The sequence below is a fragment of the Ambystoma mexicanum genome, chromosome 10 (assembly GCF_040938575.1).
Source record: "Ambystoma mexicanum isolate Mex_15411 chromosome 10, UKY_AmexF1_1, whole genome shotgun sequence".
In the NCBI taxonomy this organism is placed as follows: Eukaryota; Metazoa; Chordata; class Amphibia; order Caudata; family Ambystomatidae; genus Ambystoma; species Ambystoma mexicanum.
The window spans coordinates 60060587-60087071 of record NC_090932.1 but is presented as its reverse complement, the minus strand read 5'-3'; the positions used below and the strand labels follow the sequence as shown (position 1 = coordinate 60087071).

Genomic DNA, 26485 nt, shown 5'->3' with positions numbered 1-26485 from the left:
TCTTCCGAGCAGAGGCTGCAGGAGTCAGAAAATGACAGTAGGCAGTATATCGTTAAAATAAAAGAGGATATGGGTATCCTGCAACAGGAAAAGTCTGACCAGGATAACGGATTTCTGGCCTTGCAGAAGGAGTACCAAGAAGGTTTGGACGCCCTACTGCAGAGCCAGAAAAAGCTGGAGCAACAACTGGACTTCAATAGGGCATGCGCAGAGCAGGTAGTCACCCTGCAAAGCCACCTAGATAGGGAGAAGGCAGAGAGCAACAAACTGATTCTGAAAGACCTGGATACCCAGACAGAATTTGAGGAGGAGCACCAGAAAGCTGGTGCCTTTCAAAGGCAGAGGGACGACCTGGCAGCACAGATGCAGGCTCTTAGTCAGGAAAGGGACACCTTAGGCCAGGAAGTTTGCCACTTAAATAGAAAAATGGAAGAAAATCACCTGGCCCTCCAGGGCCTGGGTGACCTCCAAAAAGAGCATCAAAACTTGTTGGGGAACACCAGGAGGGTGGAAGATGCTCTTGCAAGAAAGGAGCAGGCCAGTAGGGATGGGACTCAGGAGGTAACCCTCCTGCAGCAAAGACTGGCCCAGTACTCCAAGACTAACCAGGAAGCACAGAGAATGAGGCTCTCTGCCAGGACAATGATAGGCTCCAGCAACAGGTAGCCATGCAGGAGAGACTGATAGAGTCTAGTAAGGCCTTGACTGAGGAACTGAAAGCACAGGCTCTTGCATGGCAACAGGGAGCAGGGGCTGATAGAGATGAGGTTCGCTGGGAAAGGGAAACACCTGAGCATAACCTCAGGAGCCCTAGTACCAGAGGCCTTCACCTCTCCCAGTCCCTGGACTCTGCCACCCCCATGTCCCCTGGCGCACATGAGCACAGGGCCACAGGGATGGCAGATTACTATCCAGCCAAAGGTATGGGGCTCATAGGCCAGTACCACCCAGGAATGGATGGGCGGGCATCCGGGTATGGGCACCTAAGTACAGTGCAATTTAGTGGGGAACCCCAGGAGAGTAGGCCCACTAAGGGCATCCTGAAAACCTCTGCCCCGTTAGGTCAGTGGGCGGGGGTACCCATCAAATTCTGGCAGCAAGGAAGAATCTGAAGACTCCTCTGAGCGTACCAGGACACAGGAGACCAGGTCCCCACATTCTGCCAGCCATTCCCAGGCTCGCAGAATCCGGGAAAACCTGGAAGATCAGACAGGCACCTCTGGGAGCAGTGCTTCTGAGTCAGAGGATAAATGGACCAGGGTTACCCGAACCAAAAAGGCTAATAAGGCAAAAAAGGGCCATGCTTAAGGACCCCTTTAAACAGATTAAGGCAATAAGGAGTGTTATCACCCCTTATCACAAGAACGCCAAGTATTCTGTTTGGGAACACTTGGAGCTTTACGAGCAAATGATGGAGACTTTCCATTTGAAAGACAGCAGGAGCTGCATTCAGTATGTAAAATGGACATTCTCCCCAGAATACTCCAGTTTCTTTGCAGGGCTGGAGGACCAAAACCATTCAAGATGGTTCACATATAGGGCGGCCATCTTGAAACATTTTCTGTTCACGGAATTCCCCAAGAGGCTCGCAAGGCAGCCTACAATTTGCAATGTGGGGAGGATCAGGTCCCACAAGAATTTGTGCAGGAATTGAAGCGTGCCTTTGCGCAGACTACCAGCACGGACAGTAAAGAGTTTGTAAATATGTTTTTCCATGCTTTACACAAATATATCATGACCCAGCTAGTGAGAGATTTTCACGAGAAAAGATCACTAGACTGGGTCATTGAACAGGCCACCCGAATCTATGAGATGCAGAAGCCCATAGAAAATAAAAATAACACCCAGAAAAGTCCCAAACTGACCCCTGCTGCTGCCAAGGTGGCAAAGGTAAAGGTAAAGGTTGCCCCAATTTTATATTTGGAGATGGGGGGGCCTAGAAACCTGCCTGCACCGAATAATTCTAAGCACAGAAGGCCCTCAGGCCAGTCACATACAGGGAGTCAAGGAGGTAGTCCCACAAATGGGGTCCCTTGCTCCCCTGACTATCTAAGTCCCCGCTACAAGGGAAACCGACCCATCCTGGGGTATGTGTGGACTCCTCCAGCCCAAGTGGGGGGATCCAACCAGGCACCCAACCAAGGGACCTTCCCTCCTAACTTCCCACAGGAGGGCAGAAATTCACCAAACCCTGGGCAGAACTTTTTTCCCAGGTATCCACCCAATTTCCAGCCCCAAAATCATCCATCCTTCTTTCCCCAATTCCCTGAGCCCAGACCACCTAATTAGGGAGAGGGTAGGCCAAGGGTGGAGGGGTACCCAAATCTTCCCAACCCAGGGTACTACCAGAGAAGGGATAGCTACCCTTCCCGGGAACAGCCCAGGGGAGAAAACAGAACCCCATATCAGCCTGAGCGTGTTTCACAGTTGGAGCGCCAGGTCCAAAATATGGCACGGGATCTGGGTCACATGCTGCGGGCTCAACAGAACCCTCAGATGAGCATGCCGGCACAGAATGCCCCAAACTCTGGGGCCTGGTGCTCCAGAACAATGACGTGGCAGCACCCCGATAACCACCGGTTCCCAGGGAGGAGGCACACGGGGAAGAGAGGTGTAAAGCCTTGGAGGAAGCCTCCTTCCCCACTTGTAAACAGCCCCTGGAAACCCAGGAACCGGAAACAAAGTCTCCTACCCCTGAAAGTCTGCCACCCAAGGAGCAGAGAGGAGGTAGGAGAAACAAAGGACCCAAACAGACCCAGTTTGTGGAGGAGGTACAGGTCTTCCAATTTGAGGGAGAGGGATCCTCAGAGGATCCTGGGAAAAGGATCTTCTCCTTCAGAGATGGGGGAACTCCTCCCAAAGAAAGATGGGTCCCAAGGGATACAAATCCAGACTGGGTAGATGTGGGGACTGAGCTAGCGCCGCCCATCATCTCATCCCAGAACCAAAAGCATCAAAATCCCCTGGTTCAAACCCATCCTGGTGACTGCCTCCAAAAAGGGGGGGGGCGGCCCAGAACCGGAACCAGGGGAACCCACAATGGCTCTGATTTCCAGTTGCCAACTTTTTCTTGCAGATTCCCATGACTCTCCACAGAATTCTGCCCAAATCTCTTCTCTCGCAATGTCCAAAACTAAACAATTAGCCCACCAGTTGTCCAAAAATGTGCATTATATGTGGCCCCTTGAGGTGAAGGAGGGAAGATACTATGCTCCGGTACAAGTACAGGGGCAGGGTACAATTTTGGCACTGGTGGACACTGAATCCCAAGCTACTCTTCTGTCCAAAAGGGCCTTTGATGAACTAAATGCAGGAAGGGGGGAGAATTACCGTATTCCGCTCACCTCTCTTCCTGGACAACTTCAGAACTTTGACGGGAAGGAAATTCCCATCCAGGGGACTGCAGATTTGGACATTAAAATTGGGCGACACAAGGTGAAACACCCGGTAATAGTAGTGACTCCAGAGGGCACCCCTTGTTTACTAGGGAATGACCTCCTGAGAAGGTTGTCACCCCTAATAGATTGTGTAAACAAGGTCCTCTGGACCCAGACTAGCCGACCAATAAAATTAAAACAGAGTGTCAACCATGTTAGTTTAAACGGCACATGCCACATGGTTGAACAAAAATCTGACCAAGTAGAATTTCACTTCCAGAACAACCAAATTCCAGACGTGACAGTAATAGCAGTAGGACAACAGACTGGTGATGGGGGGTCCTCTCTATTTCTGAAAATCAACCTTCCTTCCAGTTTAAGCTGGTATTCCACACTGGAAGGAAACACGCTGAAATTCTTTACTAATCCACAATCAGACATTCCCACTCCAATAGTCCAGAAAGATGTGAAATCAGCTCAGAGCCTGGTTGATATTCAGCAAATTGGAGAGCAGTTGTTCATCCCTGTTCGGTTAAATGATGGGAAGGACTCTTGCCCGAGTGTGTGTGAACAACGGTAAGAGCTTCATCAGCGAAGCCATGTTCTGCCAACTCCCAAAAGATCCAGCCATTCCCACATTCAAACTGAAGACAAATGGGAAATGGATCTGGAAACACCCAATTCCAAACATCTCCTGCCAAGCAGGTGTATGCTCAAAATCTCCATCGGCAACAAGAGCATAGTCCATAATTGCTGGTTAGTGCGAGACATCACTGCCGCCTTTTACTTAGGCAGTGACATTCTCAATCGCTTTGCCATTAGTTTGGACCTAATAAACTTCAAAGCTTGGTCCCAAATAGCGGATAATCCCATGGGCTTTGATGATCCAGAAAAAGCATTTAGGTCAGCTCAATTGCTACCTTATGCAGTTGAAATTCAGATTAAAGAGGAAGTCACCATCCCAGAATGGACCCGACAAGTCTCCCTGGAAGTGAAAGTTAAAATAGGACAAAAAATGAAAAACCCTGATGCTTATATTCATCTAAATGCTTCTCTCCAACAGCAAGGGTTGGGGGTAAACCCAACACCATTAGTCAACATAGAACATGACACCATTCCAATAGAGGTGGATAACAGTGACTTAAGAAGTATTACTCTAGCCGCAGGCACCATTATTGGAATGGGGGTTGATGACCGACATTTTTCCATTGATTTAGGAAATTAACGCTAGGACCAATCCCCAAGGACTGTTTTGACAGCGACAGTGATGACAACACAACACCAGACAGGATCTATACCCGGCATGGGGGGAACTTAGCGGTGTACACTTCCTGCCCTTATGGTAAGGAAGATGTGACTTGTGACTTCAGAAGGGATGAGGTGATTTTCCAGGTCCATGAGGGCTGCCACCTGAAGCCTCCAGTCCAAATCAGCACCCTGACCAGGGACTTCTCCACCCAGCTGGAGGAGGCCGCTGAGATAGCAAAACCAGAATTCTTTCCAGGCTTCAGGCAGATGGTGGAAGAGAGAGTCAACCTAGCTGATGCCTGTGTGACTCTGGAACAGAAGCAAAAGTTGAAACAAGTTTTCTTGGATTTCCAAGATCTCTTTGCGGTAGACTCATATGGCTGTGGTCGCACCGACATCCACACAACAACAATTCCCACTGACCATGGCATGACTCCAGTGTTTGTGAAGCAATGTTGCTTGCCTCTCGCATCCACGGAGTCCCTTACTGAAATAATTAAGAACGTTGAGTCCCAGGGGATAATCCGTCTAGTCCACAGCACCTTCAATAATCCGGTGCTGGGAATATTGAAGCCAAACGGCCAGTGGAGACTCTGCGCCGACCTTAGGGAGCTCAACAAACGGGTTCATACTTCCCGATGGCCTCTTCCCTACATTGACCAAGGGCTGGCCCAGATCCAGGGGTGACAGGTATTCACTGCAATAGACCTGACCAATGGATACTGGACGGTGTCTGTCAGTAGGGAGGACCAATACAAACTGGCTTTTACCTTTGGGGCCCAGCAGTACACCTGGACCCGGACTCCCTTCGGATACCTCAACTCCGGCAATGAATTCAACATTTTCCTACATAAGGCCATGCCCGACCTGGGTGCGAGGGGTAACCTGGCTTATGTAGATGATGTTCTCATCAAAAGTTCATCTGTGGAAGAACACATAGCAGAGATCCGTTATGTTCTGACACAGTTGAGGGCCGCCAGAGCTAAACTTTCCTTTCAGAAAGCACAGTGGTGTAGAAGCTGTGTTAATTTCTTGGGGCATGAGATTAATCCCCAGGGTCTCTGTCCCCAGGAAAAGAAAGTGGAAACAGTTCAGAAACTGAAAGACCCCACAACTCTGCGGGAACTAAGGAGCCTCCTTGGACTGACTAATTACAGCAGAAAGTTCATTGAGAGCTACGCAGAGATCACCAGACACCTGATTCATCTCCTGAAGGGGGGGGGGTCAAGTGGGAATGGAGTCCAGAACAATCCAAGGCATTAAGACAGCTCAAAAGAAGCCTCTCACAAGCGCCCCGCCTAGCTTACCGTGTCATAAACCGGGAGTTGTTCTTGGGGACAGGGTTCTCTAATACATGCCTGACTGCAGTATTATATCAAAACCATGACAAGGTCAATAAAGTAATCTCCTATGCGAGCAAAACTTTATCCTCTGTGGAGGAAAAATTCAACGATTGTGAGAATGCACTCCTGGCAACGGTGTGGGCATTGAAGAATTACCACCCGTTTATCCAGGGGGAACACATCATAGTGGAGACTCCACACCAGCCTCTGCAATATCTCCAAAGTGACAGAATCTGGGCCGTAAATGTGAGTAATTCCCAAATTACTTCCTGGATTCAGTCAATACAAGGCTTTCCTGTGGAGGTCAGATATGGCCAAAACAAGAAAAATCCCCTCGCGCAAGGTCTGGCTGACTTGCATGATTGTGCCAGAGAAAACTGTCTCGAGGACGAAAGTCTAAAAATCAAGGACAGCATGGAGGCATACCTTAATTCCCCCCACAAAGTCTTTGAACAAGACAAGTGTGAGGGAATGCCCACTGTCTATGTGGATGGATGCTCTTACCATGTTGACAACGACGGGGAAAAAGAACTTGTGGTCGGTGTAGGGAATGCCTGGGTGAATGAGTACCCAGAACCCTCCGCTGGGTACAAAATTGATCCCCGAATTAGTGGGGTGGCAGAGTTGATGGCTGTGCATCAGGCCATCCTCACGGCTGTCCAACATCAACTCCACGAACTGGTCATAATCACAGATTCAGATTATGTACAGAACGGGTTCGTGGAGCACCTGGTAATTGGAAAACTAGAGGCATGTTATGCGCTAATAACAAACCCTTGAAACATGGCAAGTTAATCCAAAACATTGATGATCTGGTCACCTCGAACGGGATGACCATCTACTGGAAAAAGATCAAGGGTCACTCCAAAGTAGAGGGACCAGACAAAACTGGAAATGACTTAGCTGATCAGCTGGCCAAAACCGGGGCCATCCAAGGGGATCTAATAGAGATTGAGTCCCTGTTGGGGGAAATCCAGGTCACTGCTATCACTAGGTCCCAGACACATGTTCACAATGATCTTTCAACTGCAAAATGGAGGAGACCCCAGATGCTGATTTGATAACGGTTCAGAAGGGGGATCCAATAATTGGTAAGTTTTACCAACACATTGGGAAAGAGGACCTTAGAGTGTTGATGAAATGTCCAAAAATGTTCCGAATCCAAGACGGTTTGTTGGTAAGGAAATCCCAAGCTGGCCATGATCAGTGGGTGCATCCTACCTCATTCCGAAGCCTGATGTTAAGTCACGCCCATGATGCGGCCACCGCTGGTCATAGGGGGTTTCATACAACACTTGAGATCTTAAGAGAGGTTGCATACTGGCCACACATGGGGCAGGACCTCGGCCAATGCTTGAAGGGGTGTCTGGTGTGTGCACAATTTCAGCCAACATCCCTCACACACCATGTGCCTCTCCAAAAGAGGGGGATGACACTGCCATGGTCAGATTTGCAAGTCGACTTCATAGGCCCAGTGATTCGCTCCTCTAGGGGAAATAAGTACATGTTGACGGTGACATGCTTATTTACTAAATGGGTGGAATGTCTCCCGGCCCCAAACTGCAAGGCAGAAACAGCAGCTGCCCTGATGATCAACCACATCTTTTCCCGTTTTGGTCTACCCCAAAGGATTGAGTCAGACAGAGGCAGCCATTTCACCAGCAAAGTAATGACTATGATGTGGGAGATACTGGGGGTTAAAAGGAAGCTACACATTGCTTACCGGCCAGCCTCTTCTGGTGCAGTAGAACGTTACAACCGAACCATTGTGAGCATATTAAAAAAGTTTGTGGCAGATTCTGGGCCAAGTTGGGATATCCGATTACCTCTGGTCTTAATAGCCATCAGATCTACCCCTTCATATGCAAATAAAATGTCACTGTTTGAGCTGATGACTGGACGCAGGATGGTGCTTCCCCAGCATTTGCTCTACAGGACCCAAGAGCAAACCATGATAAATGCCTCCACAACGCACGAGTATGTTGAAAATCTAAGGAAACACCTCCAACATGCTTTTGCCTATGATCAGCGAAACCTAGAAAGATCAGCCGATAGCATGAAGACTCACTATGATTTGAAGACTACTAGGAAAGAATACAATGTAGGGGACCGGGTTTATCTATACAATTTCCAAAGGAACCAGGCCAAACAGCGGAAATGTCTGCCTACATGCAAGGGACCTTTTGCAATTGTAGACAAGATCTCCCCAGTCGCCTACAATATCCGCATTCCCAAGGGTAGTTTGGCGAAAGTGGAAGACAAGTGGGTCCATATAAATCAGCTAAAGTGTTGCCATCCCAGGCACACCCTGCAGCAACTGGAGGAGTCCTCTGCAATTCCAGAGGGGGCTGCTCCAGAGTAATACAAGTCCAACCCTAAAATATTCCACATATAGCCTATAAAATCCTATGATTCTTGAATGCAAATGTCTCCTGATGCATAAAATGTATATGTTCGCCCCACTATTAATAGGTGGGGAAATGTCTATGAATATGTTTCTGCCGCTTTGCTTTGTCATCCTAGGAGAGATAAACCATGGAGACTGACCAAGGAGGACGACCCAGGGACCGGGGGCAAAGATCTGAGGGGCCCGGGGTACTGCCCGAAACTCCCATCAGGACCGGAGAGGAGAACCGACTGATCCACCCTGATGGAAGAAAAGATGCTGAACTGTGTCATCTGCGGAATCAGAAGAAGATGATGCGGACATCCCAGCGCGTGGATCAAAACATCCTTTGCATCCAACTCCCCCTCGACTCGAAATCAAAGTGCAGTCGGGCGGGGGGGGCTTGTCAGGTGTCTTGACCCACGTTTGAACTATTATGCTACAAAATTTGGTGTTGTGGGCTTAGAAAATCCAAGATGGCTGAAAAGCCCACATTTGCGCCAGAATCCAGGAAAGCCGCGCAGTTTTTGCACACACCAAAATGGTCGCCTGACCTGCCACCCACCAGTGCGAGCGTGATGGGGCAGAAGCGCCATGAGTGAAACGTGGTGCCAAAGGAAAAACAGCAGTGCCGGTTAGCACAAAAAGCACTTTGAAATCACATTTGTTTCTCTGAAATGCAAGCTCAAAATGCCTATTTCAAACATTGCAAGATATTCAAAAATCTTACTGAACACCAGCAGACGTCTGGTAGAATGAAGTCTTGTGTGCATACCAAATCTGGAAAGACGAAGAGCCTAAAATAATGTTCATAACAAAACTGGCTGAGCTGTGGATGTCAGCAGCTTAAGTGAAATTGGACTTAAAGCCACTAAAATCGAAATGTGTAAAATAAATGAGTTATTTACTTTGGAGTGTCACATAGGTTGCAACTGTTTAAATGTCATAGTTTTGAACTTAGAATCAGCGTTCTAGCTGCATGTGTCAAAATTGTAAGTTTGATTTGAATGAAGAAAAATGGGAACAAAAGTGCCATTTGGCTGAAGCCTGGCTTAAAGGGATTGAATTCTGCCCGGCAACTACCCCCGACAGGAGTTGAAACTTGCCCAGCAACTGCATTCACAGGCCTGGCTGAATTCTGCTGCCCCGACCAAAAGGAGATCACACCTCTCTGATTGAATCAGGGGAGGAGTACCTGGGAGCAGGGAAACAGAACAATGAACTTCCCTTTGCTCCAAGCTATTTCTAAATCAGGGGGTTGTAAATGGCTTCCTCTTGGAAGGAAATGGGAGGGGCACTGCCTCTGTGAGCCAGCTGAGCTTGGAGGAAGTGGACAAACCAGAAATTCCCCCATTTCCTTTGGGAATCCACACCCCTCTGGGCCAGAGCATAATTTTAGAAAGATGGATAATTCATAGTACATAATTGTCAAAATTATATCAATAATATCATGATTCCTGTGATTTTTCTGTGCACATTTTAAGAGGTGTTAGGACGCTGTGGTATGTTCTGGGGGTAGTAGCGGAAAATAGGGTATTACTCCAAATGTATGTATGTTAAAAATCTGACACTTCATCATCTGATGCCCATATTCCTTGCGCACATTTGTGTAAATTCAGGAAATGTTTAGAGGTTGTGTTCTGGATGAAAAGGGCAGAATTCTGTCAGAAGTGGACACAACATCTTACAAAGACAGGGATCGGATGGTTTGGCGCTACAGTAAATATGTTAACTGGACATATAATATTAGAAAAATGGTACATAGATAAATATGCATTTAAGTCAAAAATAGATTTGTGTGCAAAGTGACAAGCAGAGTGTTCTTTCTGTATGCCATAAAAAGGATGCCGGATGACTCACAATTCAGTTCCCCAGTCAGGCGACAGAGAATCCTATAGCCTATCAGGATCCTCAGAGGGTTGGGCATAGAAAGTCAGCTTTCCCCCCCACTTTCAAGAGACATAAAAAGACTGACTGAAACCCAGGTAGGGACTGCTCTTTCCACTTTCTTGTGAAGCACTTTGCCGGACGACTTCAAATCCAGACAATTTCAGAGACGAGAACTTAGAAAACCAGACTCCAGATCGCAGAACTTTATAGCAGAAAGGCCTAGTCCACAAGCTGAATCCTTTCCAGAGGCCTCAGAATCCAGCAACCTAACTAAACCATTCAACAGCCGGGCGAGCTGTGTGATTCTGGCTAGAACCCTGTGCCAAGAACTTCTGCCAAAACCAGAGACCAGACCAGACCGCTGTGCAGTGCCAGAACTTTTGCCAGAACCAGAGATCCAGACCAGCAGAGCAGAGAGAACCGCAGCTAAACCTGTTGACCAGATCGGTGACGAGGCCCATTCCTTCCAGAATTAGGAGTGAGTATCCAGCCAGAGCTGTGCAAACCAATCTCTTAGTTTAAAATAATCTAATTCAAACCATTTCCACCTATTTAGAACTGAATAGAAATCGTGTGTCCATTCTGTGATTTCAAACCCTTGAAAGTGTCATTTGCCATTTGAATCTTACTTTATTTCTGAAAATCTACCTCCACAAAATCGTCCGTATCTTTTGAACCGCGTGTGTCCTATAGGGAATTAAAACAATTTTTAGCATATTTTCACTTCTTTGCAAATCCCATTTAAAGTATTTTTGCCTGAGTTTTAAAATCATCCCTGTTGCTCTAAGCTTGCTAGGGGGGAACTGAATTGGTATTGCATTTGATTGTATTCCTGAAAACTGTGTGCTCCCCTTCCATCTCTTCATATTGCATAGGGGGGAGTGAATTGTCAAAAGAAAAAGTGATCATATTATCTCTTGTGGAAACCATCTCAGTTATTTCTGTGCTGCATTGTTTTCCATCATTGCATTTCATTGAACCCATAAAAGCATTCTCAGCTACTTTATCCTCTCTATACCAACTCCTAAGTAATTAAAAAAGTGTGCTAGTGTAATATTATCCATTGTTGATCACTGTCATATTCATAAGTGTGCTATCAAATAATAATTTATTTATAAAAGTGTGTTATTTATCTTGTTTAATTTTTCAATAAATCTTTTAAATTTGCAAAACAAACCTACTTCTTGGCTCAGTGAGGTCAGGGGATTCAAAGAGGGGCGTTATACAAGGGTTTATCATCCAGATCTATGAACTTGTCATAAAAATATATAAATAAGGGCTTCCCTTGGGCATCCCAGACTAGGCAGTGACTTAGTTGGAGTACTGAATTGAAGTCGCTTAACAGCGGACCTCGCCTCCTCCCTCCTGGCATCGTCCACTCAACTCCTCCTCCTTGGAGACCTAAACAACCACCTGGATGCTTCCTGTCCTTCCTCTGGACTCTTTCGCGTCATCTGCAACTCTATCTCCCTTTCTATCCTTCCCCCTGGCCTGACTCACTCTCCAGGGCACACTCTCTATGTTCTCATCTCCTCTGACCTCCCCTTCTCTAACTCTCTCACCACTCCTCGCTCCTGAAGCGATCACTTTCTCCTTTCCTCCCATCTCTCCCTCCCTATCCCGCAGGCCAGGCCACCTCTAGCACTGCCACCTACCTTCTCGGTCATCAAGCCCATGAAGCGTGTGTCAGTTGAGGCTTTCGCTGCAACCTACTCTCCCCCTCCTCCACCTCAGGTTGATTCCCATTTTGACACTGCCCTTTCCAAGCCCCAATCTGCTATCTCGGATACTCCTGATTCTCTTGCGCGTCATGAGGATCCGTCTAAAGCCCAAAGCCAAGTGCTACTCTTGTACGACTCAGACCTTGTCACCGTTAAACGCAAGTGTAGGGTGGCTGAGAGGAAATTGCAGGCTTTAAGTGCATCCTCTAACAAACCGGCCTGCCCAAATGGCAATACTAGCTCTCTGTCCACACTAAGAAGAGAGCTCACATCCAAGCCAGCATCTCTGTGGGAGCTAACAACTCGGCTGAACTTTTTAAAATCTGCAAGGAGCTGGCCAATCCTGCTGCAGTCGCTACTTCTCCTGTACCCTCCCAGGCCCTCTGCATGGCCCCGGCCTCTCATTTCATCTCTAAAACTCATGGCATCCTGTCCACCCTCTCATCATCGCCTCCTCTTCCAGTCTCTCTCCGCTACCTCCAGCCCCCATGCAGCCGCCTCTCCTCGATCTTTCTCTTCCTTCCCTCTGTTCTCCCCTGACGAGATTACTAAACAAGTCTGATCTATGACTGTCTTGTCAAAACAATTTCTTCCCCGTTCGTCCAAACCCATTAAGGACCATATCGACAACCTCGCTCCTGCCCTGGCCGACTTCTGCAACCACCCCTCTGCCACTGCGCCTCTCCCGCCCCTCTAAAGCACTCCCTTGTGCACCCTCTTCTCAAGAAACCCACAGTCGACCCCTCCTGCCTGGCTATCGCCTGATCTCTATCACTCCTTTCTTTGGAAAACTCCTGGAAAAGCTGGCCATCTCCCAGGTTAACCTCCGTGCTGATTCTGTTGGTTGCCTCCATGACCATCAGTCTGGCTTCAGAGCTGCCAGAAGCATGGAAACTGCTCCGCGGCACATCCGTGAAGACCTGCTCTATAATCTTGATTCTAATCTCCCCTCTGTCCTCATCCTACTCGATCTCTCTTCTGCCTTTGATACGGTCAACCATGCCATCCTGCTCAACTGACTCTGTGATAACCTGGGTATCACTGACTAGGCCCTGGCCTGGCTGACTTCTTTCCTCTCCGATCTAGCCTCCCAGGTCCAACTTGAATCCTTCCTTTCCTCTATCTCACTCTCTACTCGTGGTGTTCCCTAGGGGTCTAACCTCTCTCTGTGGCTCTTGAACCAAAACCTGGCACCCCTTGCCCACTGCATTGCTGTTCTCTGCTCTAACTTTCAGTGCTATGCTGATGACACTTGGCTTGTTTTCAGGCTCCCCTCTGCCACTTCTGCTCCCTCTCTCATCTCTGAATGTCTGCTATCCAGGAGTGGTGTGCCGCCAACGACCTCTGCTTTAATGTCAGCAAGACAGAGATCCTCCTCATCGGCACTCCTGCACCTTCCTTTGCTGTCACTCTCTGGCCGGCCTCCTTTGGCCCTCTTCCTGCTCCCACCCATGAGACTAAGAACCTTGCTGTAATCTTTGACTCCACACTCTCCTTCTCTCATCACATCTCCGACGTCTATAAGAAGTCAAATTACCAACTGCACCTCCGCAGGAGTATTGTTCTGTTCCTCTCCTTCACCTAGAAGCTCACTGTATCTAGAGCTGTGGTTCTCTTTAGGCTGGACTACTGCAACAGCCTCTTTCTTAATCTGCCTGCTTCTACTCTCTGCCCTCTGCAACTCATCCAGAACAGGACTGCAAGATTTGTCCTTGGCCTCAAGCCCAGGGATCGTATCTCTCCAGGACTGAGATCTCTGCACTGGCTCCCAGTTGCTGCAAGGATTAAGTTCAAGACCCTCTGCATTGTCCATGAGGGCTTCTGGGGCCAGGGGCCGAAATACCTTCAACTCCCCTTGAGGAAATACCTTCCTACTCAAGCTCTTCACTCCACCACCTTCAACTCCCTCAGGGTCAGTCGCTTCTGCAAGCAACAAGTTGGTGGTAGATCTCTTTCTTCGGCTGGGGCCTCCCTCTGGAACAGCCTCCCTGCATCTCTGAAACTTGAGGAGAACCATCTTCGGTTCCACAAGCACCTCAAGACCCTCCTATTTGTTTCTGCCTTCTCTCTTCCTCTCACCTGCTGATCTCTTCTGTTTCTGCACTGGGCACCTGGCTACCCTCTGAATTCAGGCCCACATAACTGCCCTCCCAGTTGCATACCCAGACTGTCTCCTGGCAACTCTTTGCACTTAGGTCGGTATCTGCAACCTTACAGCCCCCTTACCCAGACTTATTTGACATCCATTGTCTGCACTTAATTCTGCACTTGCATCCTGCTGTCCTGTCCACACTACCTGATGTTGTTTTTTATCTTGTGTTCAGCACTTCCCACTTCTCCCTGACCCCTTGCACGTCCCCCTTTCCCTCGCACCTGCACTTGCGCATTCTCAATGTCACTGAGCCTAGTAATATCAGTGTTTTTGTCCTCCCTTGTACCCCTCCCTTGCCTCGTCATGCCCTGAAACACATGTGTATGGGCGCGATATAAATAAAATATATCATATAAGCCAAGACGTGTCAGGTAGGGGTAGGGTTGCATGTAAATCCATGAAAGATACCAATGCTGGAGAACAGGAGCTACAGGTAAGCAACAAGTTCAATGTTCCATCTCCAGCATTGGATCTTTCATGAATTCACATGCTGTTTCAATGAGATTATACAGCAGTACGTATACACAACCAAAACAGGCGCAGAAACATCTCAACGAAAGTAACCAACTCACCTCTGCAACACTCGCTTCATGTTAACAAATTGTGAATGACTGCCTTGCCGACTCGGGACTCATCCCTGGAATCCCTTTCAATGCAGTAGAATCAGGTGAAGGTACGGAAAGACCTCCACGTGGCTGCCAGAGGGACACTTGATAGGACCGCCGTACTAGGAGCCAGGGCCCTCATCAAGTATGCTCTTGGACTTCCTGGAAGGGGCCTGTTGGCCAGGCACTGGCAGTGGGAACCGCACGCCGACAGCGATCTCGCAATGTATGACTTCAAAAGGGCGTTGCCCTTGCCAACAGGTCAGAAAGCAATTGTGATGACGTTCGGAGCTCCATAGTGCGAACCACATAGAATTTGAGTGTTTGGATACATCCTGGTAATGTAAGGAAAGCTCCTCTGGATACAAAGGAGAGCTAAAGAACACTGGCAGAAATCAAGGTTTCATTGAGGTGGAATGCAGAAGCGACATTCGGCATGAAGGAAGGGTTTGTACAAAGGACCTCCTTAGACTGATGAAAGGTTATGTAAGGAGGCTTGCAGGATAGGCACTGCAGTTTGCCCACCCATCTGGCTGAAGTAATGGCTACCAGAAATACCATTACCAGGAGAGAACCGTCAAGGGGGATTTGTGTAGAGGCACGAAAGGAAGGCCCATTAACTTTGATAGGACCACGTTCGTGAGTTCCCAAACTGGAGCAGGAGCTCAGACAGGGGGGGAAGCGCAAACCAGTCCTTTGAGTAAGTCTTTCACCAACCTGTGTGACCAAAGTGAAGGCGTACCTGAGGCATGCATGTATCAGGAAATGGCTGCTAAATGCACTTTGATAGAAGAGCAATATGTCTGCAGCCTGAACTTGTAATGGTTCCAGGTGTTGAGTTGCACACCATACTGTAGGAGGAAAATGTAGATGGCAGTTTTGCCTGGCTGAGAGATTTCGGCAGTCTTGAAGTAGTGGTTTCCATATTCTAGGGCTGCAGGAGCCAGGGCGTCAAGCTGAGAGACGCTGGGTCGTAGTGCAGGATGGACCTGCCATCTCTGGAGAGAGGTTTAGAGAACAGGGGCAACCTGAGGCAGAGAGCCACTGACAGGTGAAGCAGGTCTGAGTACCAAATTTGCTGTGGCCAGGCGGGGGCCACCAGGATCATCATGCAAGGGTTCTATTTAAGTGTACTGAAAACACGAGTTAGCAGAGAGATTTAGGGAAACGCGTTAAGGAACAGTCCTTCCCATGGATATGACAATGCGCCCCCCCCCATGCTCTCCACTTGGGGAAACCTGCTCACAAACCTGGTGCATTTCTTGTTGGTCGACGTAGCATACCGGTCGATCTCCGGATGACCCCATTTGGAAAAGAGATGGAGCACTTGGCTTTGGCAAAGCTCCCATATGTGTTAGGATCTGAGTTCCCTGCTGAGCGAATTCACTATTGTATAGTGGATCCCCGGAAGATGGAAGGGAATTAGGAACATGTTGTGCGTCAGCACCCAAGTCCACAACGCATGCACCCCTGCTGAAAGAATTGGCGAGCGAGTCCCACCTTGCATGCGGGTATAGGACATGGTGGTGTGGTATCTGTGACGATGCAAACCATCCAGTTCTTCAATTGTGGTTTGAAGGACTTCAGAGCCCAGAACAATGCTCCCTCAGCTCCAGAACATTGATGTGTAGGGCTTTTTCTTCAGGTAACCACAGGCCTCTGGCATGGAATTCCCCTGTGTGAGCTCCCCACCCCTCAAGGGAGGCATTTGTGTTAACTGTGACTTAATGTGTTAGAAGGTGAAAGGGGGCCGCCCTGAATGAGGTTGAGATAACGACTCCACTAGTGAAGGGTGTCTCAAAAGGGGGCCATGCAGTCAAGTCCCCCCACCCCAAGGACCTGACATTTGTTGCCAAGGGGCATCCAGGAAACTCTGAAGTGGTCTCATTCAGAATCTGCAGTGTGGAATCAATGGGATGTAAGATGACATCATCCCCAGGAGGGACTTGAGAGCACAGACGGGAGCAATTAGCAGGCATGACAATTGCTGGACTTTGTTCAGGGTGGTATTCACTCTCTCCTCTGAAGGCGTGGTGACACACCCGAGAGTGTTGAGGCATGAGTCCAAGAACAGCGAGTTCTGTGCAGGATTTAAGCAAGACTTTGCAAAGTTCCCAGAGAAACCCAGTGATGTTAGGCATTTGGTCATTTCCTTGGTGTGTTGCGTCGCTAGTGGATGCGATGGAGCGTGCACAAACCAGTCGCCTATATACAGGTAAACGTGAACCCCTGAACACCTGAGGTGGGCCACCACTGGCGCCAAGCTTTTGGTGAACACCCTTGGTTCTGACTTTAGTCCCAAGGGCAGTGCCTTGAATTGGTAGTATTTTCCTGCGGCCTTGAATCAGAGAAAACGCCTGTGCTTCCAATGAATGGGGGTATGGAAGTACGCATCATCCAAGGTCTAGAGAGGAGAGGAAATCCCCTTCTTTTAGCTGGTCCACGATGTGTTGTAGCGTCTTCATGCAAAAGGTTTGAGACTTGAAGAATTTGTTGAGTCTTCTGAGATCTAGTATGGGTCTCCAACCTCCTGACTTTTTCTCCACCACAAAGTATCTGGAGTATACTCCGGTGCCCCACAGATGCACTGGTACATCCTTGATTCCCCCTTTTGTTAGAAGGGACTGCACCTCTTGTAGTAGCAGAGATAGGTGCTTTGGGACGGGAGGGATGGGCCCCAATGAACTCCAGGGCATGCCCTGTTGAATGATGGATAACACCCATTAGTTGGTGGTGATGGATTTCCACTGTGCGACAAAATTGGCAAGCCGCCCACGCCTGTCTCCTCTCCGTCAAAATGCATATTGAAAATCTTGGACTGGACTTCCGGCCTGAGGCTGGTGGCCATAAGCCAATCTTGACGTTGTAACACTGCACCATTACCCATCTGGCAGAATCCTGTGTCCGTAATGTCGATAGCAATAGAAATGGCATGATCTGATGCTGCTTCCCCTTCACGCAGCAGTTAAGTGCTGCATCGCACTTATCGTCAAGAAGAACATCAAGGATTGTCCCCAGCTTGAACCACAGCTCTGGGTCGTAACGGAGGAGGATTGCCAATGAATTAGTAGCTTTTATGGTTATAGCCGCTGTAGAGATGACCCCCTTGCCAAAAGCATTCAGTTATTTGCCTTCCTTGTCTGCGCGTAGGCATTTGGCTGCTAAAGCTGGAACCTTGTACTTCTTTTCAAAGCAATCTTTCCTGGGTGATTCTTCATTACAAAAAGGCTGTCCTACCAAATATCTTCCAGCACGGGAATGTCTACCATTGACTTTCTGGCAGATTCCGCGTTTGATAAAGGAATCCCTCCCTTTCCTGCTCCTACTGGAGAAGATCAAAGAGTTTTTCAGTTCGTGACATGAGGGCATGAAAGGAGCCAATCTCGTCTGGAGATGAAACTCTTGGAGGCAGATCTGCTGGCTCACTGTCACCTGGCACCAGATCCTCAAACTCATTTGTAGAGTGTTGTTGAGTCGCTGGTGTCTGTATCTGTGAGGGCGACTGCTGCCAAATGTGGGGCCGCTGAAAGGGGTAGGGAGATCCTGAGCGTGGCAGGGGAACCAAACCTTCGTTCTTAGGAAGCAAAAGGCTTTCGTTTTTTGTGTTGCAAAAGGCAATGGTGGAGTTGGGAGCCGTTGCTGGAGCTCCGTAACCAGTGTCTGTAGTGTGGACAAGATGTCCATAGACAAGTCCCTCGGACCCAAGGGCGCATGAGCCTGGTGAGGTCTGGAAGGTACTTCAACTGAGACAGGAGTAGCCGGAGAAGACCGAGCAGGGCCTTGCTTAGGAGGAGATAGAGCAGGACCTGGTTTAGGTGGAGCCGGCAGTGGCATAACAGCCGAGAGAGGCACACTCTGGTCAGAGAATACTGCCACTGGCATGGCCGTGTTAGAATCAGCACCGTGAAAATAGTGGCTGAGCACAGGTTGGCCTGGGGAGATAAGACAAACATGACGCTGTCTCCCAGTCCACAACAAATCCCTTTGGAAAACAGGAAACCAAGAGCCTGTGAGCGGGTGTCGTGGATGATCAAGATGTGTGTGGTGAAGATAGTGTAGTGGACTTAGACGTAGACAATAATTTGACAAGGTGGTTGACAGAACCGACTTAATCGAGTTGGTCACCAAAGTAGTTGATCTGGTCGTCAACAGGGTGATGGTTATCGACATCAAAGAGCACTTGGGCCCTCCGTGGGCCATCGCCATAGGTGGCGTAGATGGAGGAGCCGCAGTCGGTGACGGGCATCGCTTCTCTGAAGAGTGCTTAGATGAGGAAGATGCTGACGAGGATGTTCGTGGCACCGTAGTAGTCAACGAGGTGACTGTGGGCTTAGACAAAGATGTCAACAACATAATCGATGAAGGAGTAGCCTGAGTGTGTGATCCATTTCCCTTTTTTGCCTTCCATGCACAGGAAGATTCTTCATGGGACCTCAACCTCTTTGATAAGGGAGTGCACTCAATTGGTTTGCTGTGCCTGGGATAGGTTTAACTGCTGACTGAAGACACCCCGGCACCTTCATCCAACCAAGCCACTAACCTTTGGTGACGTTCCTTGCGGGTCTTGGACGAGAACAACTGGCAGATGGTACAGTTGTTCAAGTCGTGGTCTGGGTACAGACAGTAGAGACATTGCTCATGAGGATCATCAACATACACGTTCTTAAGGTGACAAGAAGAGCAGGCCATGAACAGCTTTTTCTTCCTCGTGTCTGTCATGATGTCTACAGACTCCTGAAGGCATCAAACAGGACGAAATTAGTACAGAAACCCAGGAGGCCAAATGTTCACACCAGCAGCGGAGAACTGATACAGCATCAAACTAGATGATATTATGGAAAAATGAATAAAAAATAGACAAAATAGTCGAATATCTGAAGAGAGATTTTTCGAGGACTCAACGCTTAAAGTGTGATAAAGAAAATCTGAAGATGGCCATGGAATATTCAATCAGCATGTGAATCCATGAAAGATCCAATGCTGGAGAATTTGGAATGTGCCTTCTGACATGATATGATGTGGCATTTATAATGCGCCTGTACACAAGTATTTCTAGGCACAACAAGACAAGCATGGGGAAGCAAGAGGACAAAATAACAATCTTACTAGGCCTTGTGACATTTAGATTGCGCAAGTGCGGGGAACAGAGAAGGGGAGAAGAGCCAGGGGGGAGGGGACGGGGGAAGTGCAGTCAACTCACAAGTGCAGCCACTGGGTGGCTCATAAGTGGCTCCTAAGTGCAGAGAGAAGGGACTGTAGGGTTGCAGATACAGCCCCTTAAGTGCTGGGGGACACAGAGGCAGTGCGAGGGCAACCGAAAATGCAGGAGCCTGGGCCCGAGCTCAGAGGGTGACCAGGTGACCAGTGAGCGGACCAGTGCACGTTGTTTTATGTTATCCCACTGTAACCCTGCTGCCCCCCATTCTTTAAACAGGTATGTACTGCAGGTTGGCACATTACAAAACTTCACAAATAGAATAAGCAATTAAAACAAATTGGAAAGTCTGAGACACTTGCACAGTTGTGTTTAGAGAGCATAATAACTGTGTATTTCCTTGCAAAGTAGAACTTCACACTCTGAAGTACGCAGAGCATTGCCCAGGTCTCAACTCTCACATTATGCACACACAAAAAAAAAAGATGTGTTAATATGTTTAAGGAAACCCACCCAACGACAGGACTCATTCAACAATATTGTGATCTAAGACGCATTTTGTGCCCAAGAAGTTTTGCAGCAGGGGCGAATGACCAAAACCAACAGGATTGGCAGAAGTGCTGCTCTAACAAATTGCATACAAAGTTCCATTCAGCAATTGCAAAATAGATGTTGCTTCCCCAATTGAAGTTTTCCAAAAAATAGCAAAGGCCATCATCCAGTTTGTTTGCTGTACATGAACCTCTCTCCTCCGATTGTTGAATTTGTGGCGACTTGTGGCAATCTGTAAAGTAACTGGGCTCCCAATGCCCTTGCACTGGGATTCAAGAGTTTCCACACAAACCTTTGCCCACTAGGTTTTTTACTCTTCAAAGCTCAGCAGTGGGTAGCAGGACCCAGCAGGCCAACAGACTGCAGACTTTCTTCCACGTATGTGAAGGAGGAAGTTGTGCCCGCAGCCTGCTTACTACCCGCACACAATAGATCAGCAGTTTGCAACCTGAAGCTCTCCAGTTGCTGCTTTGCACTACGATTCCCATCATCCCTTACCTTTGAGGATGCTGAATGGGGCTGATAGGAGTTGTAGTACAAAACATAGGCAGAACCAAATGTTGGAGAACCCTGCTACAGACAATGCACAAGGCAGTCCACTCTCATTCTGGCTGGCGGTATTGTTCATAGAGTAGGTAGGAGTAGGAGTAGTGTATCGTCCCACCCGACGGGCAGTATTAACATAGTAGCACTACATTCAACATCGAAGAAAGACCCTGTCCCACTGAACAGCCCACTTGGCCTTTTGGGTTTTCAGCAGAAGGGATCTCTATGCAACAGTATTCCCATCCGCTTTGTGCCAAGGGGGAGGCGGCACCACAGCCACACGGCACTGATGGCACCCAGCTAGAGAGAAACATATGACTGGCATTGCTGTTAATACACTTGTTCAGAGAAGAGTGGCCTAGCATTTCAGTGCTGGACTGTCCAAGCAAGTGGGACCAAGTGATGTGCAAATGGATCTTTCTCCACTGGCAAGGAACAGTGGGCTAAAACGAGATGGTAGATCCTTGCCCGTGGGCACCCTCCCACAGAATAGACTAGTTAAGCCTAGTCCATCCTGAGGAAAGGGACACTCACATGTCTGGCTATTGGTTACAAACGTAGGGTTTTACTCTACGTTATGAAGGTTAATCCAGACGAGGACCCCTTGCAGTCTGTCTCATGTGAGACACAGCTTCACCTCAATGGTGCCGCCAAACAGGGCATAACAAAATGTGTCTGGGGATGCTGTTAGCACTCTTCTTCAGAGGAGACTTGCCTAGCGTTTCGGTGATGGGCTGTCATTGAGGGCGGGACCAGACCTGCATGCAAATGTCTATTTCTTCTCTGGCATGGCAGAGTGAGCTCAAACGAGGCTGTAGATCCTCGCGAGTGGGCACCAACATATACAGCGAGTTATTGGGCATTGTTCCTTCTCAGCAGAGGGGCTCTGACTCTTTTGGCAAGCCCTGCCTTCCACTGCAGTTCCTTTACACACATGAAGAATAAACAAATAAATAGGGGTTACATCCACCTCAAATGGTTGGACTTGGGGGAGATTTGGATTGGTTCAAATAAGAAACAAATGAGCAAACATGCTTTGAACATAAAATAACTTTAAGCTGTAAACACAACAGGAAGCAAGCTTAAAACACTGGCAATTCACACAAACAGGTCACAAAAAAGCAAGAGAAGACGAAAAACTGGAAGTACAAACAAATAAAAGTTCACTGTAAACTTGGCAATGAATGCAAAATATTCTCAAATGCGTGGTACAATTGAAACTAAGAACGTAACACGAATGCCCCATCTGAACACTCCAAAGGTATTCATCTTTAAACAGTTATTTGTTGACAAAACAGCATCCTGGGGTGATATTTAGCACGGAAGTGAGTCGAAGCCGCACTGTTCGGTTAATTCCTCTAATGACTGAGAAAACAGGTGCTGGCCCGTACATGGCAAGGCACGGAAAGACTGCAATTTAACGTAGCTTGCCATGAAGGCCCTCGAGTAAGGCATCTCTCTCCGAGGTTGGGGGTTCAGTGGCCAAAAGAATGTAGCTCTCCGATGTCCTTCAAATCAGGATAAGTGCTTTCTAGATTAACTCGACGAAAGTGGACAACCCACTTAAATGACATTTGAGCGCATTTGTTAAACTCGGATGAGACAATGAACCTTTCAATGTGTCTGGAGTTCTGAGTGTGGGCCGAATTAACTGGTTACAGCCATCATTCATAAAAGGTTTAAACTAAACTTGAAATCAGGGTGAGCACTTAATGTCAACGTCAGTGATGACCCATACAACAAATACAAAAATACACTGTAATCAAGGTTATCAATTTGGGATCATGGAAATTGGTAGGCAATACCTATCCTGGGTCTCGGCTCTAGTAACTCAGTGCAGCTTACGAATCACGGGTTGAGGCGGGGCAAATCTAGTTAATATCAGAAGTAAACTTCCTGTGTTTTTAAGAAAATGTAACATTTATGTTTTCAAGTGATATTGTAGTCACTAAACATTGGACATGTGTTGTATCGGTTTCTTTAACGTCCTTCCATATTTCTAAGTCTCTGCAGTTTCAACATGTCCGCTTTAAACCCACAGCATTGGTATACCATCGCTACTGGTAACCGTTTCTCCCTTTTGGAAAAAAGAACCTTACAAATGTACAACCGCTGTCATTTTTGAAACACGAAAGCCTCCGCCAGCAGTGCCCGCGCTCAGTTTCCCCCGCCCTTTCGATAGCCTAGAAAACTATTCATGCAAAATAAATGCACAATCCGTTCCTTAGTTAATAAAGTTGCAAGTGCTGGTGGCTTTTCCAAAGCAGCAATTCATCTGCAATTGCTCACTTTTGAAAAGTATGATCAGCCTGTCTGAGGAACATGTACTCTGTGCCCAACCCTAGAACCAGTTGCAATCGATGGAGTCATTGGCTGGAGGACCGTACACTCACCCATCCCATGCTCCCTGCTTGCTGCAACAGACAGTTGCTTGACGCGAGACAGACGCACACATTTTTGCACATCTATGCCTTGCACAATCTTTTTGTTTTCTCCAAATAAAATTTATATTTATATATATTTATATATTATACTTACACATCTCTTTATAAAAAAAAAACAGAACGAGCAACCCAGCTGATGGACCAAACAAACACATACACACATCTTAATGAGAAGCAACAGGCGAGACGTCCACATGGGAAACACTGGATTGGTTGAGAGGTCGGCTGTTGGAACTGCATCCACGAACGCAGAAGAGGAGGGTCTCATTCTCGTAAGCAGTCCGCTCATAGCCCCGCCCTGTCCGCCACATCCTCTCCGTCCTTGCCCCCTTTTCCTTTAAAGCCAGAGGCTCTGCTGTAGGCTTCAGTTCCTGGGTCGGCAAGCTTAGGCTTCCTTGTTGAGTAGGCCCCAGGGTGAGGGGAGGTACTCCAGCGGAGGGCAGGAGTGGCTGTCCTGGACGCCCAAAGGCGTTAGTCTACTTTCATCACCGTCTGCAAAACAATGGACAGGAGTGTTTAGAATATTTTTCCGGCTTACCTGGAATGTTTTGCGGCTGAAGTTACATATGCACGCACCTGATAGTGTTCACTTAAATGACAGTAAGATGGGAAACAGTAAAAACAAACATGCATTGGCAATGACAACAGTTTGGGCTTTTGTGTAGGCATGGGAAAGGCACTTGCCAGGCACTGCTGTAGTGGGATTAACTGCCCGTTGATGGTAGCAGCTGCAAAATGGTGCAAGTACCTGGGCATCTAATAGCAGTGCCTGGCAAATGCCTAATACTTATACACAAGCCAAAACTGTTTGCTTTGCCAATGCTTAGTTTTTAACAAGACTTCGGTGAAGGACACGCTATAAATCGAGTGGCTGAAGGTAGACCTGGTTAAGACATTTTTATTACACTAGCAGCAGGTTTACAACACCAATTAAGTCATTGACTCTCATAAGACTGCTTTGAGAAACACTGGCAGGCACTTCGAGTGTCACATTTGATGATAAGGCTTGACTAAACCGAGCTCAAAGAGTTCCCATCGGGATAGGTTTTGGGCAGGAGGGGCAGGAACTGGGATGACTATAGGGATTAGCATGGTCATGGGCAGTCAACGGGTGGGTCAATAACCAAACACCTACAAGCTTTGTGTTCCTCCTCATATGCAATTTGTCCCCATCTGTACTCTAATACAACAGTTTTGGCTTTTAGGTGGCGCAAGCACCAACCAATAGCCCAAACTAAAAAGGGGTTCAATTATGCTCTGGAAGAAGGGCGAATGGGTGCAGTTTTAACAACTCATAAGGCAACTGCTTCCCTAGCTAAATGGACGTTTGGTATTCTGGGCTCGCTCAACGTCCAAAGTCGACCACTCCAATACGGACAATGTAGAAAATGGGCTGCAACACAGAAAGTGGAGTAAGATGTCCATGTCCTGGAGCAGGAGTCTGAAACCTATGGCTCTACAGATGTTTTGAACTACAAATCCCAATCAGCACTAGCAGGATAGTTAATGGTGAGGGATCATTGTATTGTAGGAGAATTTGTAGAGCGTTAGCTATGGCCAGAAGGCATCTATGCATTGGGGACAAGGGAGGTCGTACTGCAAAAACATCTGGAGAGCCAAAGGCTGCTGACCTCTGCCCTAAAAGATACGGTAGATGGAGGACTTTGTAATTTCCCCCAGGCGTGTGGTCAGAGCACTTAGTTGGGTGATCCTGAAAGGGGAATTAGAAGGCCAAACCAGGAGTCTTGGAACTTAAGGGATATGCTAGGCTGGAAAAAAACAGGCTACGTATCTATGCACGAAAATTGCCTGAAATCTTGTGCCCTTGAGGAAACATTTCCACTTGCTATTAATTTGAAAAGTAACTGAGAGGGGCATTCCGTTTTGAGCAACAGTTGTATCACGGTTTGGGCTTGCTACTTCAAGATGGACACCTGCACCTTGAGCACTGCAGTGCCTGGTGTTCAGAAGCTGAGGCTTTTTATTGGTTGAGTCCATCATCACCTGTGCCTATTGCAAAGCTGGCAGGCTTTGCCAGCCCTCCTCCCAAGGTCCCACTCCTAAGGCTGCTGTCTGTTCCCTGCCCCTTGCCTGGCCGAGTCTTGGGGCCCCATCCCACACGAGACATGGAGACTGATGAGAGCTTGCACACTTTCTTGAGCTCCCTGGAAACAGTGGAACATTTAACACATCCCTGAAGGTTAGTCACCACCTAAGAACACTCCCCTCTCTCCCCGACACACCTTTGACTGTCCCAACCCTCACTATTGTCTCATCTGGACCTCCACTTCAATACCTCAAACATGTTTGTACCTAGCTGTGCCCAGGGTTGCACTGTCTTTTCATCCTGCCTTGCTAAAATTGAACTTGGCTGTGCCCAGTGGCTGCATTGTGTTTTCACCCTGCCTTGCTAAGAATTGAATTTAGCTATGCCCAGTGGCTGCATTGTGTTTTCATCCTGCCTTGCTAAAATGGAACTTAGCTGTGCCCAGTGGCTGCATTGTGTTTTCATCATGCCTTGTTAATATTGAACTTAGCTGTGCCCCGGGTTGTTTTGTGTTTTCATTAGCTGTGTGCACTACCCTCTGTCTGCCTCCCCTCCCTTGTGCCTCCCACCCCACCTCCTTCCTCCGTGTGCCTCAGCACTTCAGACTGGTAAGCGTCCTCGCCACCACTGTAACCAACTATGTCGCTATCTATCTCTCTGATCTTCTCCAACATGCTTTGCTATCTTCCATCACTAAATCTGGCCAGCAGAAACTTACGAAGGACATATTGCGCTACAACCTAGGCCTTCCTATTGCAGACATCTATGTCACGGTTTTCACCACAGAGACTCTCACTAACATCCTTTTCTTAGTTAACCCAACTGACCTATAGACTCGCTACATGGTCGGCTTTCTCTCTCCTATCGCCTCTTCTCCCATTAATGATGGCACTGGCTGGGAGGTTCTCCTTGACCACTTCGCCATTTCCAGAGTCAACATTAATGTCTATTTCAATGGAACCATCATGGTTCAGGGTCCTCAATCCAACCTTCTTCTCTTTGACAGGCTCCTCCCTCGT

At 47.9% G+C, this 26485-nt stretch overlaps 1 protein-coding gene across 7 annotated transcripts in view; it reads right to left on the bottom strand.

Moving 5' to 3' along the window:
- Positions 1 to 22007: 22007 nt before the first annotated feature.
- The window catches only part of TNK2 (tyrosine kinase non receptor 2), a 503525-nt gene continuing 499047 nt past the window's right edge, over positions 22008 to 26485 (bottom strand). For all 7 annotated transcript variants that reach the window (XM_069617503.1, XM_069617505.1, XM_069617507.1 and 4 more), the window contains one exon: positions 22008 to 23911. In XM_069617503.1, the coding sequence (XP_069473604.1) occupies positions 23905 to 23911 (7 nt within the window). In that variant the 3' untranslated portion in view covers positions 22008 to 23904. The remainder of the gene's footprint in view (positions 23912 to 26485) is intronic.